Source organism: Elephas maximus, chromosome 19, assembly GCF_024166365.1.
Source record: "Elephas maximus indicus isolate mEleMax1 chromosome 19, mEleMax1 primary haplotype, whole genome shotgun sequence".
Lineage (NCBI taxonomy): Eukaryota > Metazoa > Chordata > Mammalia > Proboscidea > Elephantidae > Elephas > Elephas maximus.
The window spans coordinates 25,359,389-25,377,196 of record NC_064837.1 but is presented as its reverse complement, the minus strand read 5'-3'; the positions used below and the strand labels follow the sequence as shown (position 1 = coordinate 25,377,196).

Below are 17,808 nucleotides of genomic sequence, written 5' to 3'. Positions count from 1 at the left end.
AGGCCAGGCCTTGAGAGCAGTGCAATGGGGAAGTTCCTGTTTGCCAGGAGTCTTTCGCTGGGCCCACTGTGTCTCCCTGGGCCCTGGGAGATTTTTTTAAAATATTTATTTGTAAGTATCTGACTATTGTGGTCAATATATATGTAACAGAACATTTGCCATCTCAACATTCTTCACATGTATTTTTTTATAGTTCAGTGACATTATATTTATCTTGTTCAACTATCACTATTCTCCATTTCCAAAGTTTCCCATACCCCTAACAGAAGCTCAGCGTCCCCTAAACAACGAGTCCCCTTTTCTCCTCCCATCTGCCCACTCGAATTTTTTTTTTTTTAGCACTGTTGTGCTGAGACATTGTTTCCATAGGGTAAAAAGCACAGATCCTAGCTCGCTGGATGAGTTTTTATTTAAGTATTCACCTGCATGATCATGCCGGAAATCAAGACCCAGAATATTTCCAGCACTCGGAGGTTCCTTCATGGCCTTCCCAGTCGTACGCCCCAAGATAACCACTATTCTGACCTGTTGTTGGGCTTCATTGCAGCAGGTACTCACTTTGCGTCCGGCTGCTTCTGCTCAGCTGGGAGGTTCATGCACATTTTTTCCTGTGTCCGTGGTTGCTTCTTTTTTATTGCTGAGAAGTATTCTGCTGTATGAATATCAGAATTTGTTTCTCCTTTCTCCTGTTGATAAACATTTGTGTCATTTCCAGTTTAGGGCTATAATGAGTGCTGTTATGAACGTAAACACATGTTTTTGTTCCTCTTGGGTAAATACTTAGAAGTGAAATAGCTGGGGCAGAGGATAGGTAGTTATTTGGCGTTACTGCAATCCACCAGTCTTTCAAAGTTGCATTACTTCACACTCCTACCTGCAATGAATGAGACTTCCAGTTGTCCCACATCCCAACCGGTTGACTATGGGCTGCAAACGCCTGCCCATGTTGACATTGTCCCTGATGTTGGAGGGGATTTCAAAGACTTTCTCTTCTTTCCCTCCCTTCTGCTCCAGTATCAAACTGTGGCTGTCTGCCTCTTAAATCTGATGAAATTCTGGTTGATCCAGGAGCATAGTGAGGCTGAGGGGTGAACAGAGGGGACACATGTCCTCGGTCTATGGGAGCCCATTGCCGTTGAGTTAATTCCAACACATAGGAACCCTGTAGGACAGGGTAGAACTGCCCCATAAGGTTTCCAAGGCAGGAAATTTTTAAGGAGGCAAACTGCCACATCATTCTCCTGGGGAGCGGCTGGTAAGTTCGAACTGCCGACCTTTTGGTTAGCAGTTGAGCACTTTAACTGCTGTGCTACCAGTTAAAACCAAACCCAGTGCTGTTGAGTCGATTGTGACTCATAGCGACCCTATAGGACAGAGTAGAACTGCTCCATAGAGTTTCCAAGGAGCGCCTGGCAGATTTGAACTGCCGACCTTTTGGTTAGCAGCCGTAGCACTTAACCACCACGCCCCCAGGGTTTCCGTGCTATAAATTCTGATGTGACCAGGTGGACTGCAAGGAGGGAGAGAGGAACAGAGGAATATATGGCCCCAGGGGACATTTTACCCACTCAACATGTATATGACCCTTAGCTGCTCACCCCGGCTTGATTACCAGGCCTTCTCTTAGTACATTGCAGGGACCTGGTTAACATCAACAAGTTTATTGTCACTGCTGCCCACTCCTTCCCCCCATATTGTCCCCCTCAGTCTATCCTGCTATTTTCTGTGAGTCACAAGCAGATTACTTCCCTTAACCGGGTGCTGGAACTAAAGGAAGTTTATTTAGTATGTCACTTGAAATGTTCTAGAACTCCCAAGACTTCCCATCAACTCCTTTCCCCATTTCTAAAGTCCAGGAAAGGAAGGAGAGAGAAGAGAAGAAAAACACAATTTCACGGAGGAGAGGGTTAGAAGGTCCTGGGATGCCGCTGTGCTCCAGGTTGAAAATCTCCATTATAGCATTTTCCTATTTGGAAAACTTTTCTTCCTACAATGATTATTTTTTTACATGAGGAATAGAACTTTAAAAGGGAGAAATACTTTTTTGAGAACCTGAGAATCCTCATATGGGTCACCACTACCTGTTACTGTCGAGTTAATCCAACTCATGTGACATCATGTGTGTCAGAGTAGAACTGGGCTCCACAGGATTTTCGATGGCTGGTTTTTTGGAAGCAGATCACCGGGCCTTTCTTCCAAGGCCCCTCTGGGTGGACTTGAATCACCAACCTTTCGGTCAACAGCTGAGCGAGTTAACCTATATGGCTCAAGAGGCCATTAATAATTAGCTGTGTGATTTGGGGCATGTCCATTAGGCTTTTTGAGATTAGTTTCTGTATGTGTAAAATGGATACAACCAGGCTTCACACCCCACGGGTGGTGGTGGTGATTCTGGGAGTGTGCACAGGGGCAATGCCCAGCCATGTGGGCCCTTTCAAGCAGCCCCATTTTTTCTGGACACCGTAACCCAGCATGGTTAGACGCGCAGTCACATAGCATAAGTTAGGCGTCATCTAGAAACCTCCATCTTATGATACGGTCAGACACTTTTGAACATATGTGAACCAAATATGGTTAGCTTTGCGGGGGAGGTGCAAGGTCACTGAGAGGAAGAAAAGATTACTGGTGTTGGCAGTAACCACTACCCTCTCCCCGGGTCCCATCCTCATCCCTCCTCCCTAAGCCATCACTTCCCAGCATTCTATCTTTCTCCCTCTCTCAGACTCACTTCCTCTTGCTCCCAGCTCCTCCCCATTGAATATCTGCCAAATTGCTTTGGTTTCTCTTTCATTGTAAAGTCCTCCCACTGTGCAGAGGACTGCCTGGCAGGTGGGAAAAGCAGCAGTAGCCCCAGAGGCACAGAGAGATGGCTTTCAGCAGTGCCCAGCCTCCTTACCTGAACCCGGTGAGTCCTGGGGCTACAGCATGTGGTGGTGCTGGCCAGCCGGGCTGCTGCCACAGCCAGGGAAAGGAGCTCTGGGTCTCTGAGGAAGCAATTCTTGGGTGGCAGGAGCTAGTGGGGGCATCCCAAAGAGACTCAAGAAGGGGAGAAATGCCAGATGGGGCAATTCTGATGCTACTTCTATTCCACCTGGGTCTCCCCAGTGCCTTTCAGGGACTAAGAGATGATAATCATGATTTGTGCATTGGTCTAACAGAAGTTTACTCAGCTCCCTCTGGGTGCCTGTCCTGTCCTAGGTGCTGGGGGTGGGAGTTGGGGGGAGACAGGCATATGTAATAACTAAAAGGGCAATGGGTTGTATGAAAGGGGAAGAAAGCAGGGCTCTAGGAGTGATAACAACCCAGCACTTACTTTGGAGAAGGCTTCCCTTGGTTCAAGTCCTGGTTCAGCCATTTACTAGTTGAGTGACCTCAGGCAAGTTACTTTCACCACTCTGTGCTCAGCTTCCTCTTCTGTAAAATGGGGATGATTCTTGAGCCCACCTCTCAGGGCTGGGATAAGGGTTACACAAGGTAGCATATCTGGAGCGCTCAATTCAGTGCCTCACACACCGTGAGTGCATTGTAAGTGCAGTAGGAACCTGGGGGCAATAGGGAAGACCTCCCGAGGAGATGTCTGCACCCTGAGGGGTGAGTCGGTGTTAACAAGGCAAGGCGAGTCAACAGTGTTTGTGGAGGGGGCAGCGTCAGGAGTGAAAGGAGAGGGAACTGTCACTGCAGCGTGGGGAGCAAAGGGCAACCTCTGCACCATTTTTCCATGTTCGCTTAAGCCCTGACTGCAGATGGCCTTGCTCAAACCCTGTGAGGCTTATTATCCCCATTTCATATATAAAAAAAACTGAGACTCAGGAAGGCTGAGGCCCTTGCCAGCTATCCAAAGATGGTAAGTGGCAGAGAAGGAAGGTGCCTTGATTTACCCCGAGAGAGAGGAATAATGGGGAGAATGAGGGGAAGTAGCAGCTCCAGGCCCAGGAGGCTTCTGCGGTTGCTGTGTCCTGGGCTGGTTCTGTGGTAGGAGCCTCTCCTCGCCTTGGCAGAGAGTTTCCTGTGGGGCTGGAGCAGTGTGCTGACAGAACCCTTCCTGGGCTGGGGGAGGCAATAAGGGCAGATGGGCAGCAGCATAGAACTGAGGGAGGGAAAGTTGCTAGGGCCTCACATTCGAGCCCTGGTTAGCAGAGACCCCTGTCCGGCCTCAGCTATTGCCGGTGCCCTCTCAGCCAACCTGTTCAGGCTCCTGGTGAGAGACCTGCATGGAGGGGCTGGGAGACCTGGGACAGGACCTGTCCACACCTCAAGGGGCACCGCAGGTTCAGAGCACACCACCTTGGGCAGGTTATGCCCCTCTGGTTCTTCTCAGACAGTATCCCAAAGCTCCTCCAGCCTCTGACATTTTATTATTCTCGTGACTAGTTTTTACATTCCAATTCTTTGACTCAGAAGCCAAAATTTTCAAGCCAGAAGGAAAATCCTCCTGTGAGTACCAGACCCAGACAAGAAAAGGCCAATGACCTTTCCCTCCCCTCATGTGGCTGTAGGCTCTCTTGGGCTGGGTGAGTTGAGCCTCATCAAAGTGACCCCCTGACCTTTGGCAGTCAGAGCCACACTTCCTTCAAAATGCTGACTTGTGTGAGAAGGTCATGCGGCTCCATGTTCTTCTGAGAAGTAACCAGGAGTTGAGGGCCTGGCTTGGGAATCTCGCCTTCCACTCCTTACCCATGCCTGAGCCTGCCTCCTCAGAGAGCCAAGAGGAAAGCTAGAGCCACAGTCAGGGTGGGGCTGGCTGTTTGGCTCAGGAAGTAGTTGGTGAGCTAGGACAGTGGTGTGTGGGAGTTGAAAACATGGGATCTGGGGTTTAAATTCCAGCTCTACTGCTGACCAGCTGTGTGACCTTGGGCAAGTTACTGAACTTTTCTGTGACTCAGTTTCCTCATCTGTAAGATGCCCCTAATAAGGGTGTTGTGGGAACTCCAGATTCTGCTGGGCATAACTCCATCAGGGCCAAAAAGACAGAGACCGAGTTGAGGAGAGTGAAAGACAACTTTATTGGTTGGCTGAGCAAGGAGACAGACGGGGCTGGGTGTCCTCCAAGACTGCCTAGCAGGCAGCATGTTGAGGCTGGTTTATATAGGAAGGATCAGTTTGAAAATACAAAATGGTGCACATGCAGGTGCAGAGTGTTTTAGGATTAGTAAGCATTTTCTAAAGCAGAGTTCAATTCCCCAAGCAGGAGGAACTTAGTCATTTTTATTCATTAGCATGTCAGCTTTCCACCCAAGGGTGGAGAATTTATCATGCATGAAGGAGTTAATGAGCTAAAGGTCATCTGGAATGCCAGGATGGAGGGTAGGACTTGTTTCAACGGATTCCAGCTAGCCAGTGACAGTTTCTCTTTAAGGAGGTTCTGAGGAGGGGGAAAAAAAAAAAAAAACTCTAGGAAATGGGTTGGGTGAGGGGCTGTCTTGAGGCTAAGCAAAATGGCCCTATGGCTGTAGGACAGATAACACAGAGCATGGGAGGTTGGCCACCATAAGGCTCTCGTTACCTCTAAGGCAGGAGAGCCCTGAGGCTGAAAGCCTCACACTGCCCTCTTTGGGGCTCCTCTCTGCCAGTGCTGGAGTGGGTGTCCTCTGGTGACACAGTCTCTGGCCTGTAGGACTTTATTACAGAGTAGAAACCTGAGGTTCTTACTCAGCATGACTTGTATTGGCCAAAAAACAAAAGACTGAGGTGGGAGAACAGGAAAGGCACCTTTATTTCGTTGTACAAAGAAATGGAGTCACTCAGAGCTGCTGCTGCCAAGACTGCTGGCCAAGGGTGGGCAGGTAAGTTGCTTTTAAAGGGGTTTACAAGTAGGGAGTTCATACAAGTCACATCAGTGACTATTTTTAATCATACTATGCTGGCGCAATGGGGTTTACATAAACCTCCAAGGTAAAGCGGGATTCAAGGGCAAAGCTGGGTGGGGCGGGGAGGAGGGTTGCGGGGAACGCGGGAAAGAAATGATTTTTCAATTCAACACTGTAGGGGAGGAAGCCAGGTAAAGAATACAGCACTGTGGGGGCTCTGTCTCGCTTCACCCATTTCTTTTTGGACATCAATCATTCAAGACCAGTGTCCATTTTGAACTATAGCCTGGCTCAGAATTGTTCGGTATATTTTCGGGGAGGGGCAAATATTGGGCCTAGGCCTTTCATTGTGGCTACTGACCTCTTCGTGCTTTATAATTGCCTATTTTTATTTATTAAAAGAAAAAGAGTGGCTTTTATGAAAAAAAATTATTTTATTTATTTTTTTGTGTGTGTGTGAATGTCTCCCTAAAAGGTTTATTTTTTTTCAGATTGTCTTAGCTGTTGTCTTTATACCTCAGGGCCCAGTTGATGTGTCTTTATGAGTCTTTGTGATTTCAGCTTCAGCTGAGCCACGCTCTCTATGCTCAAGGACAGGGAATAATAGCTCTAACATTGTCTCCTATATCACTGTTTTCTTTTGATCGGAGATTGGAGATATTAATACCTGGACTTAGTCGAGCCTTAGATGGTGGCCCTGGCAGGCCCTTTAAACTCATGGTGCTGGTTTCCCACAGGATACCATCTGGTTCTTCACCAGGATCTTAAGTAAGAGCCAAGTTCCCATCAATAGCATTGCTGAGTGGGCTCAAAGTACATCAGTATTTTTTGAGGCTTTTTTAAGTGTGTAAGACAATCCAAGATAAGTTTTTTCAGAATGCAGACTAAGAACTTTACTATCCCTTGCTGTAGTGATCTAGCCCATGTACTTATTCCTGATGGTAACCAACCAAATAAATCTAGTGTTTGTAAGGGCGTTACTGTGTGTAACCAATTAGCTTATTGTCTACTACAATGTATATCCTCTTCAACTTCTCCTGTGTTGTTTATCCAAATGCAACAAGAGGTATTTGCTACAGTACAAACTACACTTTCTTGGGCTAATAAAAAAACCTGAGGCTATTTTGTTATCTCATGTCATCTCGGCTAATGAGGTCAGAGATTCCCGTTGTGTTTTTAATCTCATTAGCAACTTCATCTGTTATTTGTCCCATAATGATTGACAAATTTCGTAATGATTTCTCTAATTCCACTATACCATAACTAGGAATTAAAACTATCAACCATACCCTGAGTGTTGGACAAATGGGTTTCTTTTTGACTCTGGTTTTATAATGTGTGACAATTTAACATTACGTGTTCAATATTTATTAGCATTATTACTATGAATATCTAAAGGTAATCTTAAAATTCTCAAAATGCATTGCCCATGCATTCACCAGGAATCTAAACAAGAGATTTCCCACGTAAAACTCACTGTCAGTTGGAAAGGACTAGAGGAAATAGATGGTATAGAAAAATTCAGATGTGACAACCAGGTTTGCATTAGAGAATACATGATTAACAAGATAATGTAAGGTGGACTTCTCTGGTTGGAGGTCTTCAGTTAATCTGTTTAAAACATACTAAGTATTCTTCTCAAAGGCAAGCTGCCCCTCCTTGGTTTACCTATTAACAGTCATAGGTCACTTTCTCAAAAGCAGAAGTGTCACAGAGCTGTTTTTAGGAGAGAAGAACTTCTAATTCAAGAGTTACAATATCTAAGCCCATTAGTTAAATAATTTAGGTGAGAGGAAAATGGTTTCTTATATCCAGAAAATAGGGCCTTACTGCATGAGCAGTACTCCCACAAAAAGCCCATAGTTTCTTTTTGTTTACTCAGTCATATGTAGTTAATTTTTGTTCCACATGATTCTGGATCAGCCTCAGTCTGTGACCCCTTCAGCTTCTGCACAGGAGTTCTGGAAACTTTCTTCCATCTAGTCACAGTCCTTTTTGCAAATCCAGTATAGTCCATCTTTTTGTTGAGATATTTTGGACAAATGTTTTCAGCAAATCAGCGAAGTAAAAGCTTATCTGCAGATGACAAAACTTAATATGGCCATGATTAATTTATAAAAATAATACTCTTGGAGGCAGGGCCAAGATGGCGGACTAGGTGGACGCTACCGTGGATCCCTCTCGCAACAAAGACTCGGAAAAACAAGTGAATCGATCACATACATAACAATCTATGAACCCTGAACAAAAAACACAGATTTAGAGACAGAGAATGAACAAATACAGGGAGGCAGCGATTGTTTTCAGAGCCTGGAGCCAGCGTACCAGTCAGGTGACCTTTGGCGCCCGATTTGGGGCAGACGGCACAAACAAGGGGCCCAGCCCTGGCCCCCAAACTCATTCCGGGAGAGGGCCCAGCCGGTGCGCGCGGGCAGTGTGGCGGCCCAGCCAGTGGAGAAGTCCCCGGGAGGCAGTGACTGGTCTTGGAGCGGGGAGAGCAGTGTTCCAGCCGGGAACCGTCCCGCCGGGATTTTGGCGGGGCGCGGGCACGGCATAAGCGCGGGGAGCAGCTCCAACCCCCTGAACTGACCCGGGGGGGGTTCCATCCGGTTCGCACGGGCGGCGTGGCGATGCAGCTGGTGGGAGAAGACCCTGGGACACAGTGATGGGTCTTGGAGCGGGGAGAGTGGCGTCCCAGCCGGGGAACCGTCCCGCCGGAATTTTGATTGGGCGCAGGCACGGCATAGGCGCGGAAAGCTGCTCCATCCCCCTGAACTAGCCCCGGGGGGGGCCCAGCTGGTTCACGCAGGCGATGTGGCGACGCGGCTGGTGGGGGAGGTCCCCGGGGGGCAGCGACTGGTCTTGGAGTGGGGAGAGCGGCGTCCCAGCCGGGACGCGTGGGTCACGGCGCAGACGCGGGGAGCTGCTCCGCTCGCCTGAGCTGACCCCGGGGGGGGCCCAGCCGGTTCTCGGGGGCGGCACAGCGACGCAGCTGGTGGGACAGGGAGTCCCCGGGAGGCAGCGACTGATTTTGAAGTCGAGAGTGCACCGTCCCAGTAGGGGAACCTTGACGTTGGGCGTGGGGCTGGCAGCGGAGGATCTGACCGTGACTCCAGTGGGCCAGACCCCCCGGGGGCAATCTCTACACAGCCAGCACACAAAGGCGACGCGCCCCACGGAAATCTCAGATATAATAGTCATTCCAAGCAAGACAAGCAACTCTGGCTATATTCTGAGGTGCTACTCTCCTATCTCTCTGATCCCTCCCCCACCCTCCCCAGGCGGCTTCATTAACATCCGAATAGCCTGAGCCAGAGGGAGAACTCTGATAGGGATCTGACTGCATTTTTTTTTAGTGGATTTTCTGGAAAAACTAGTTACCCAGTGATGGCTCAGAGACAGCAGTCCATATCAAACCACATAAAGAAGCAGACCATGACAGCTTCTCCAACCCCCCAAACAAAAGAATCAAAATCTTTCCCAAATGAAGATACAATCTTGGAATTATCAGATACAGAATATAAAAAACTAATTTACAGAATGCTTCAAGACATCACAAACGAAATAAGGCAAACTGCAGAAAAAGCCAAGGAACACACTGATAAAACAGTAGAAGAACTCAAAAAGATTATTCAAGAACATAGTGGAAAAATTAATAAGTTGCAAGAATCCATAGAGAGACAGCATGTAGAAATCCAAAAGATTAACAATAAAATTACAGAATTAGACAACGCAATAGGAAGTCAGAGGAGCAGACTCGAGCAATTAGAACGCAGACTGGGACATCTGGAGGACCAGGGAATCAACACCAACATAGCTGAAAAAAAATCAGATAAAATAATTAAAAAAAAATGAAGAAACCCTAAGAATCATGTGGGACTATATCAAGAAGGATAACTTGCGAGTGATTGGAGTCCCAGAACAGGGAGGGGGGACAGAAAACACAGAGAAAATAGTTGAAGAACTCCTGACACAAAACTTCTCTGACATCATGAAAGACGAAAGGATATCTATCCAAGATGCTCATCGAACCCCATTTAAGATTGATCCAAAAAGAAAAACACCAAGACATATTATCATCAAACTTGCCAAAACCAAAGATAAAGAGAAAATTTTAAAAGCAGCCAGGGAGAAAAGAAAGGTTTCCTTCAAGGGAGAATCTATAAGAATAAGTTCAGACTACTCAGCAGAAACCATGCAGGCAAGAAGGGAATGGGACGACATATACAGAGCACTGGAGGAGAAAAACTGCCAGCCAAGGATCATATATCCAGCAAAACTGTCTCTGAAATATGAAGGCGAAATTAAGATATTTACAGATAAACACAAGTTTAGAGAATTTACAAAAACCAAACCAAAGCTACAAGAAATACTAAAGGATATTGTTTGGTCAGAAAACCAATAATATCAGATACCAGCACAATACAAGGTCACAAAACAGAACGTCCTGATATCAACTCAAATAGGGAAATCACAAAAACAAACAAATTAAGATTAATTAAAAAAAATAATAATACACATAACAGGGAATCATGGAAGTCAATAGGTAAAAGATCACAATAATCAAAAAGAGGGACTAAATACAGGAGGCATTGAACTGCCAGATGGAGAGTGATACAAGGCGATATAGAACGATACAAGTTAGGTTTTTACTTAGAAAAATAGGGGTAGATAATAAGGTAACCACAAAAAGTTATAACAACTCCGTAACTCAAGATAGAAGCCAAGAAAAACGTAACGACTCAACTAACATAAAGTCAAACACTATGAAAATGAGGATCTCACAATTTAATAAGAAAAACGTCTCAGCACAAAAAAGTATGTGGAAAAATGAAATTGCCAACAACACACATGAAAAGGCATCAAAATGACAGCACTAAAAACTTATTTATCTATAATTACGCTGAAAGTAAATGGACTAAATGCACCAATAAAGAGACAGAGAGTCACGGACTGGATAAAGAAACACAATCCATCTATATGCTGCCTACAAGAGACACACCTTAGACTTAGAGACACAAACAAACTAAAACTCAAAGGATGGAAAAAAATATATCAAGCAAACAATAAGCAAAAAAGAAGAGGAGTAGCAATATTAATTTCTGACAAAATAGACTTTAGACTTAAATCCACCACAAAGGATAAAGAAGGACACTATATAATGATAAAAGGGACAATTGATCAGGAAGACATAACCATATTAAATATTTATGCACCCAATGACAGGGCTGCAAGATACATAAATCAAATTTTAACAGAATTGAAAAGTGAGATAGACACCTCCACAATTATAGTAGGAGACTTCAACACACCACTTTCGGAGAAGGACAGGACATCCAGTAAGAAGCTCAATAGAGACACGGAAGACCTACTTACAACAATCAACCAACTTGACCTCATTGACTTATACAGAACTCTCCACCCAGCTGCAGCAAAGTATACTTTTTTTTCTAGCGCACATGGAATGTTCTCTAGAATAGACCACATATTAGGTCATAAAACAAACCTTGGCAGAGTCCAAAACATCGAAATATTACAAAGCATCTTCTCAGACCACAAGGCAATAAAACTAGAAATCAATAACAGAAAAACTAGGGAAAAGAAATCAAATACTTGGAAAATGAACAATAAAAACCCTTCTGAAAAAAGACTGGGTTATAGAAGATATCAAGGAGGGAATAAGGAAATTCATAGAACGCAACGAGAATGAAAATACTTCCTATCAAAACCTCTGGGACACAGCAAAAGCAGTGCTCAGAGGCCAATTTATATCGATAAATGCACACATACAAAAAGAAGAAAGAGCCAAAATCAGAGAACTGTCCCTACAACTTGAACAAATAGAAAGTGAGCAACAAAAGAACCCATCAGGCACCAGAAGAAACAAATACTAAAAATAAGAGCTGAACTAAATGAATTAGAGAACAGAAAAACAATTGAAAGAATTAACAAAGCCAAAAGCTGGTTCTTTGCAAAAATTAACAAAATTGATAAACCATTGGCTAGACTGACTAAAGAAATACAGGAAAGGAAACAAATAACCCGAATAAGAAACGAGAAGGACCACATCACAACAGAACCAAATGAAATTAAAAGAATCATTTCAGATTACTACGAAAAATTGTACTCTAACAAATTTGAAAACCTAGAAGAAATGGATGAATTCTTGGAAAAACACTACCTACCTAAACTAACACATTTAGAAGTAGAACAACTAAATAGACCCATAACAAAAAAAGAGATTGAAACGGTAATCAAAAAACTTCCAACAAAAAAAAGCCCTGGCCCGGACGGCTTCACTGCAGAGTTCTACCAAACTTTCAGGGAAGAGTTAACACAACTACTACTGAAGGTATTTCAAAGCATAGAAAATGACGGAATACTACCCCACTCATTCTATGAGGCCACCATCTCCCTGATACCAAAACCAGGTAAAGACATTACAAAAAAAGAAAATTATACACCTATATCCCTCATGAACATAGATGCAAAAATCCTCAACAAAATTCTAGCCAATAGAATCCAACAACACATCAAAAAAATAATTCACCCTGATCAAGTGGGATTTATACCAGGTATGCAAGGCTGGTTTAATATCAGAAAAACCATTAATGTAATTCATCACATAAATAAAACAGAAGATAAAAACCACATGATCTTATCAATTGATGCAGAAAAGGCATTTGACAAAGTCCAACACCCATTTATGATAAAAACTCTTACCAAAATAGGAATTGAAGGAAAATTCCTCAACATAATAAAGGGCATCTATGCAAAGCCAACAGCCAATATCACTCTAAATGGAGAGAACCTGAAAGCATTTCCCTTGAGAATGGGAACCAGACAAGGATGCCCTTTATCACAGCTCTTATTCAACATCATACTTGAAGTCCTAGCCAGGGCAATTAGGCTAGACAAAGAAATAAACGGTATCCGGATTGGCAAGGAGGAAGTAAAATTATCACTATTTGCAGACGACATGATCATATACACAGAAAACCCTAAGGAATCTTCCAGAAAACTACTGAAACTAATAGAAGAGTTTGGCAGAGTCTCAGGTTATAAAATAAACATACAAAAATCACTTGGATTCCTCTACATCAACAAAAAGAACACCGAAGAGGAAATAACCAAATCAATACCATTCACAGTAGCACCCAAGAAGATAAAATACTTAGGAATAAATTTTACCAAGGATGTAAAAGACCTATACAAAGAAAACTACAAAGCTCTACTACAAGAAATTCAAAAGGACATACTTAAGTGGAAAAACATACCTTGCTCATGGATAGGAAGACTTAACATAGTAAAAATGTCTATTCTACCAAAAGCCATCTATACATATAACGCACTTCCGATCCAAATTCCAATGTCATATTTTAAGGGGATAGAGAAACAAATCACCAATTTCATATGGAAGGGAAAGAAGCCCCGGATAAGCAAAGCATTACTAAAAAAGAAGAAGAAAGTGGGAGGCCTCACTCTACCTGATTTCAGAACCTATTATACAGCCACAGTAGTCAAAACAGCCTGGTACTGGTACAACAACAGGCACATAGACCAATGGAACAGAATTGAGAACCCAGATATAAATCCATCCACGTATGAGCAGCTGATATTTGACAAAGGACCAGTGTCAGTTAATTGGGGAAAAGATAGTCTTTTTAACAAATGGTGCTGACATAACTGGATATCCATTTGCAAAAGAATGAAACAGGACCCATACCTCACACCATGCACAAAAACTAACTCCAAGTGGATCAAAGACCTAAACATAAAGACTAAAACGATAAAGATCATGGAAGAAAAAATAGGGACAACCCTAGGAGCCCTAATACAAGGCATAAACAGAATACAAAACATTACCAAAAACGATGAAGAGAAACCAGATAACTGGGAGCTCCTAAAAATCAAACACCTATGCTCATCTAAAGACTTCACCAAAAGAGTAAAAAGACCACCTACAGACTGGGAAAGAATTTTCAGCTATGACATCTCAGACCAGCGCCTGATCTCTAAAATCTACATGATTCTGTCAAAACTCAACCACAAAAAGACAAACAACCCAATCAAGAAGTGGGCAAAGGATATGAACACACATTTCACTAAAGAAGATATTCAGGCAGCCAACAGATACATGAGAAAATGCTCTCGGTCATTAGCCATTAGAGAAATGCAAATTAAAACTATGATGAGATTCCATGTCACACCAACAAGGCTGGCATTAATCCAAAAAACACAAAATAATAAATGTTGGAGAGTCTGCGGAGAGATTGGAACTCTTATACACTGCTGGTGGGAATGTCAAATGGTACAACCACTTTGGAAATCTATCTGGCGTTATCTTAAACAGTTAGAAATAGAACTACCATACAACCCAGAAATCCCACTCCTCGGAATATACCCTAGAGATACAAGAGCCTTCACACAAACAGATATATGCACACCCATGTTTATTGCAGCTCTGTTTACAATAGCAAAAAGCTGGAAGCAACCAAGGTGTCCATCAACGGATGAATGGGTAAATAAATTGTGGTATATTCACACAATGGAATACTACGCATCGATAAAGAACAGTGACGAATCTGTGAAACATTTCATAACATGGAGGAATCTGGAAGGCATTATGCTGAGCGAAATGAGTCAGAGGCAAAAGGACAAATATTGTATAAGACCCCTATTATAAGATCTTGAGAAATAGTAAAAACTGAGAAGAACACATACTTTTGTGGTTACGAAGGGGGGAGGGAGGGAGGGAGGGAGAGGGTTTTTTATTGATTAATCAGTAGATAAGAACTGCTTTGGGTGAAGGGAAAGACAACACTCAATACATGGAAGGTCAGCTCAGTTGGACTGGACCAAAAGCAAAGAAGTTTCCGGGATAAAAGGAATGCTTCAAAGGTCAGCGGAGCAGGGGCGGGGGTCTGGGGAACATGGTTTGAGGGGACTTCTAAGTCAACTGGCAAAATAATTCTATTATGAAAACATTCTGCATCCCACTTTGAAATGTGGCATCTGGGGTCTGAAATGCTAACAAGCGGCCACACGACAACTAAGAGCCCAAGAGACAGAAAGGGCCACATGAACCAAAGACCTACATCATCCTGAGACCAGAAGAACTAGTTGGTGCCTGGCCACAATCGATGACTGCCCTGTCAGGGAGCACAACAGAGAACTCCTGAGGGAAGAGGAGATCAGTGGGATGCAGACCCCAAATTCTCATAAAAAGACCATACTTAATGGTCTGACTGAGACTAGACGAATCCTGGCGGCCATGCTCCCCAGACCTTCTGTTGGCACAGGACAGGAACCATCCCCGAAGACAACTCATCAGACATGAAAGGGACTGGACAGCGGGTGGGAGAGAGATGCTGATGAGGAGTGAGCTAATTATATCAGGTGGACACTTGAGAGTGTGTTGGCAACTCTTGTCTGGAGGGGGGATGGGAGGATAGAGAGAGAGGGAAGCTGGCAAAATTGTCACGAAAGCAGGGACTGAAAGGGCTGACTCAATAGGGGAAAAGCAGGTGGGAGTACGGAGTAAGATGTATGTAAACTTATATGTGACAGACTGATTGGATTTGTAAACGTTCACTTGAAGCTTAATAAAAGTTAATAAAAAAAAATAATACTCTTATAGTTTCTGGGAGTGAAAGACCTGATAGAAATTAATTACAACATAAAGGCCAAATAAAATCAGTTAAAAAAAAAAAAACCTTTAGATAAAAATATCTTTTCTCTAAATATAACCATTAACTGTATATTTAAAGAGCTTCAGATATAATACATAATGATCTTGAGATATAAAACCAGGATATACCAAGTCAGGATACAGCAAGGATATACCAAGATTATCAAATCTTTAAATCCTTGAATAGTAATAAAAGAAAACTTCCTAGGTAAATGATGTGAATTCCCAGCCGAACCCTTGGCTTTGATAAAATTGCAACCAAGTTAGCAATTAAGAAATATTAATAAAATTGTGACATAATATCATTCATTTGCTGTCTAATATTAGGCAAAAACACAAGAGAAAATACTAACACATAAATTTTAACCCAAAGAGAATCAGGCATTTCTCTTGATTTTGACACGTTCCATATAATTTATTAAATAAAACTTTTTAGCCTTTTTTCTTTTATAAAAGTTTTTTGTGGCTTTCACGAAGTTTCAGAGTTGTCAGGAGTTTATTACAGGCCACTGTGAAACAATACTTAAGTTATTTAACCAAAGGTCTTAAAGTAAAAAACCTTACCTTTTTTTTTTTCCTAAAAGCCATGAAGCTTGGTTTTCAACTCAGGGATCTTTTTCTAATGAGAGGACAAACCTCTGCCTTCAAGACAGATTACACAAAGAATAAATTAACACTTTAACTCAAAAAGCAAAGAAAATTTTGTTATTTTAACAGCAAGAAACCCAATTCTTTGTTTTATATTTTATTTAATGTAAAGCTCCGAAAAAGATCATAAATTAAACGATTAAACTTTAGTCAGATAAAACTTTTGACTATATCAAATAAATTTCTTTTTAATAAACCTCTTAAAGGTTGTCTTTGTTGCATATCTTATAATACATCCGTTTAAAATGGCAAAGACAAACTTACTTATTAGCAGACTGTTTATATATATATATATCTCCTTTCTCTTGTGGCTTAAAAAGCAAAAGTATATAAGCTTAAATTATGACAAATATCTATTAACTCAATTTAACATCAGTAGGTTACCTAAAAGGTCTTAGAAATTATTTTAACCCTGTATACTTAAAACGTAACTGTTGTTGGAAGAAAGCCTTTTTAAACATTCTAAGCTTTCATTCAACTTTTACTATTTCTCATATTTTCCCAATCTAATATATATGTATATTTTTTAATATTAGCCCTTAAAGAATTTATCAGCTGGCTTTGGAAATCACAAAGTCTCTGCTCAACTGACCAATTCATTGATATGGATATAACCTTAAGCGTCTGGCTAGGGTTGGAAACATTTTCCAGGCCCTTTCAGGTGTGTCTTATTGTGATTTATATATATATATGGCTTCTTAAAGTTCCCCTATAATAGAGAGAACTTGTTTACAGTTCTTTTATGATTCAGATCCATCCAATTTCTGATAACTATAGTAAGCTTCCTAAAAGTATATGATCTTGGAGACTTGATATTGCCCTACCCTCCCTATTTTTGACTCATGGTAGAAGACAAGATTAGGCCATTCTGATTACGTATGTTTAAATTGATCTAGGCATTTTGAATCTATCAGCCGGAATTGACTGGATGGTATTGGAAGGCAACGTGTTTATTCAGTAAATACCAAAACTCTTTAGCAATTTTGTGAATGAATCCATAAATTCTTGGCTAGCAAGACTGGGGGCTGGGAGGTCATCCCAATTCATTTACATATGTTTAAGTTGGCCAAGGCATTTTGAAAGGCTATCTACCCAGTATGCTGCTAACCAAAAAGGTGGCAGTTCAAATCCACCAGACGCTCCTTGGAAACTCTTTGGGGCAGTTCTACTCTATCCTATAGGGTTGCTATGAGTCAGAATTGACTAGATGGCAATGGGTTGGGGTTGGGTTGGATATCTACCCAGTAAATACCAAAGCTCTTTAGCAATTTTGTAAACAAATCCATCAACCCTTGGCTAGCTTTTTTTTTTTTTCTCTTAGGCTTGTCCTATGTCTCCCTTTCTCTGTTTTTTTTTTTTTTTTTTAACCCACTCTGGAACTAATAGTTTTACTTTAAGAAAAAATTATTTTTTCCTCAAATAAAACACATTTCATATAATATTTAGCTTAAGTTACTTAGGTTTTGCTTTTAAGATTGACTTAAACATAAAGTTCTTCAGTGTAGCTACTAAAAATCTAGATCATGAGACAGAGAGAAGGCAGTTTTTCTTGGGTAGGGAAAGAACTGAGGTTCTAAGACAGCTTTACAAAAAAACAGCAATTCTCAGCCATAGGCTCCAACCTGACACAAGGCAGAAACAGACACAAAGCTCTAGGCCAGA

The 17,808-nt window shown here is 42.3% G+C and overlaps 1 protein-coding gene across 3 annotated transcripts in view; it reads left to right on the top strand.

Annotated features, from left to right (window-relative positions):
* The first annotated feature begins 2,784 nt into the window (after positions 1 to 2,784).
* The window catches only part of LOC126062437 (galectin-9-like), a 35,387-nt gene continuing 20,363 nt past the window's right edge, over positions 2,785 to 17,808 (top strand). For 2 of the 3 annotated variants that reach the window (XM_049859986.1, XM_049859984.1), the window contains exon 1: positions 2,785 to 2,905. In XM_049859986.1, coding sequence (XP_049715943.1) covers positions 2,867 to 2,905 — 39 coding nt within the window. In that variant the 5' untranslated portion in view covers positions 2,785 to 2,866. The remainder of the gene's footprint in view (positions 2,906 to 17,808) is intronic. The other variant, XM_049859987.1, reaches the window with a different exon arrangement.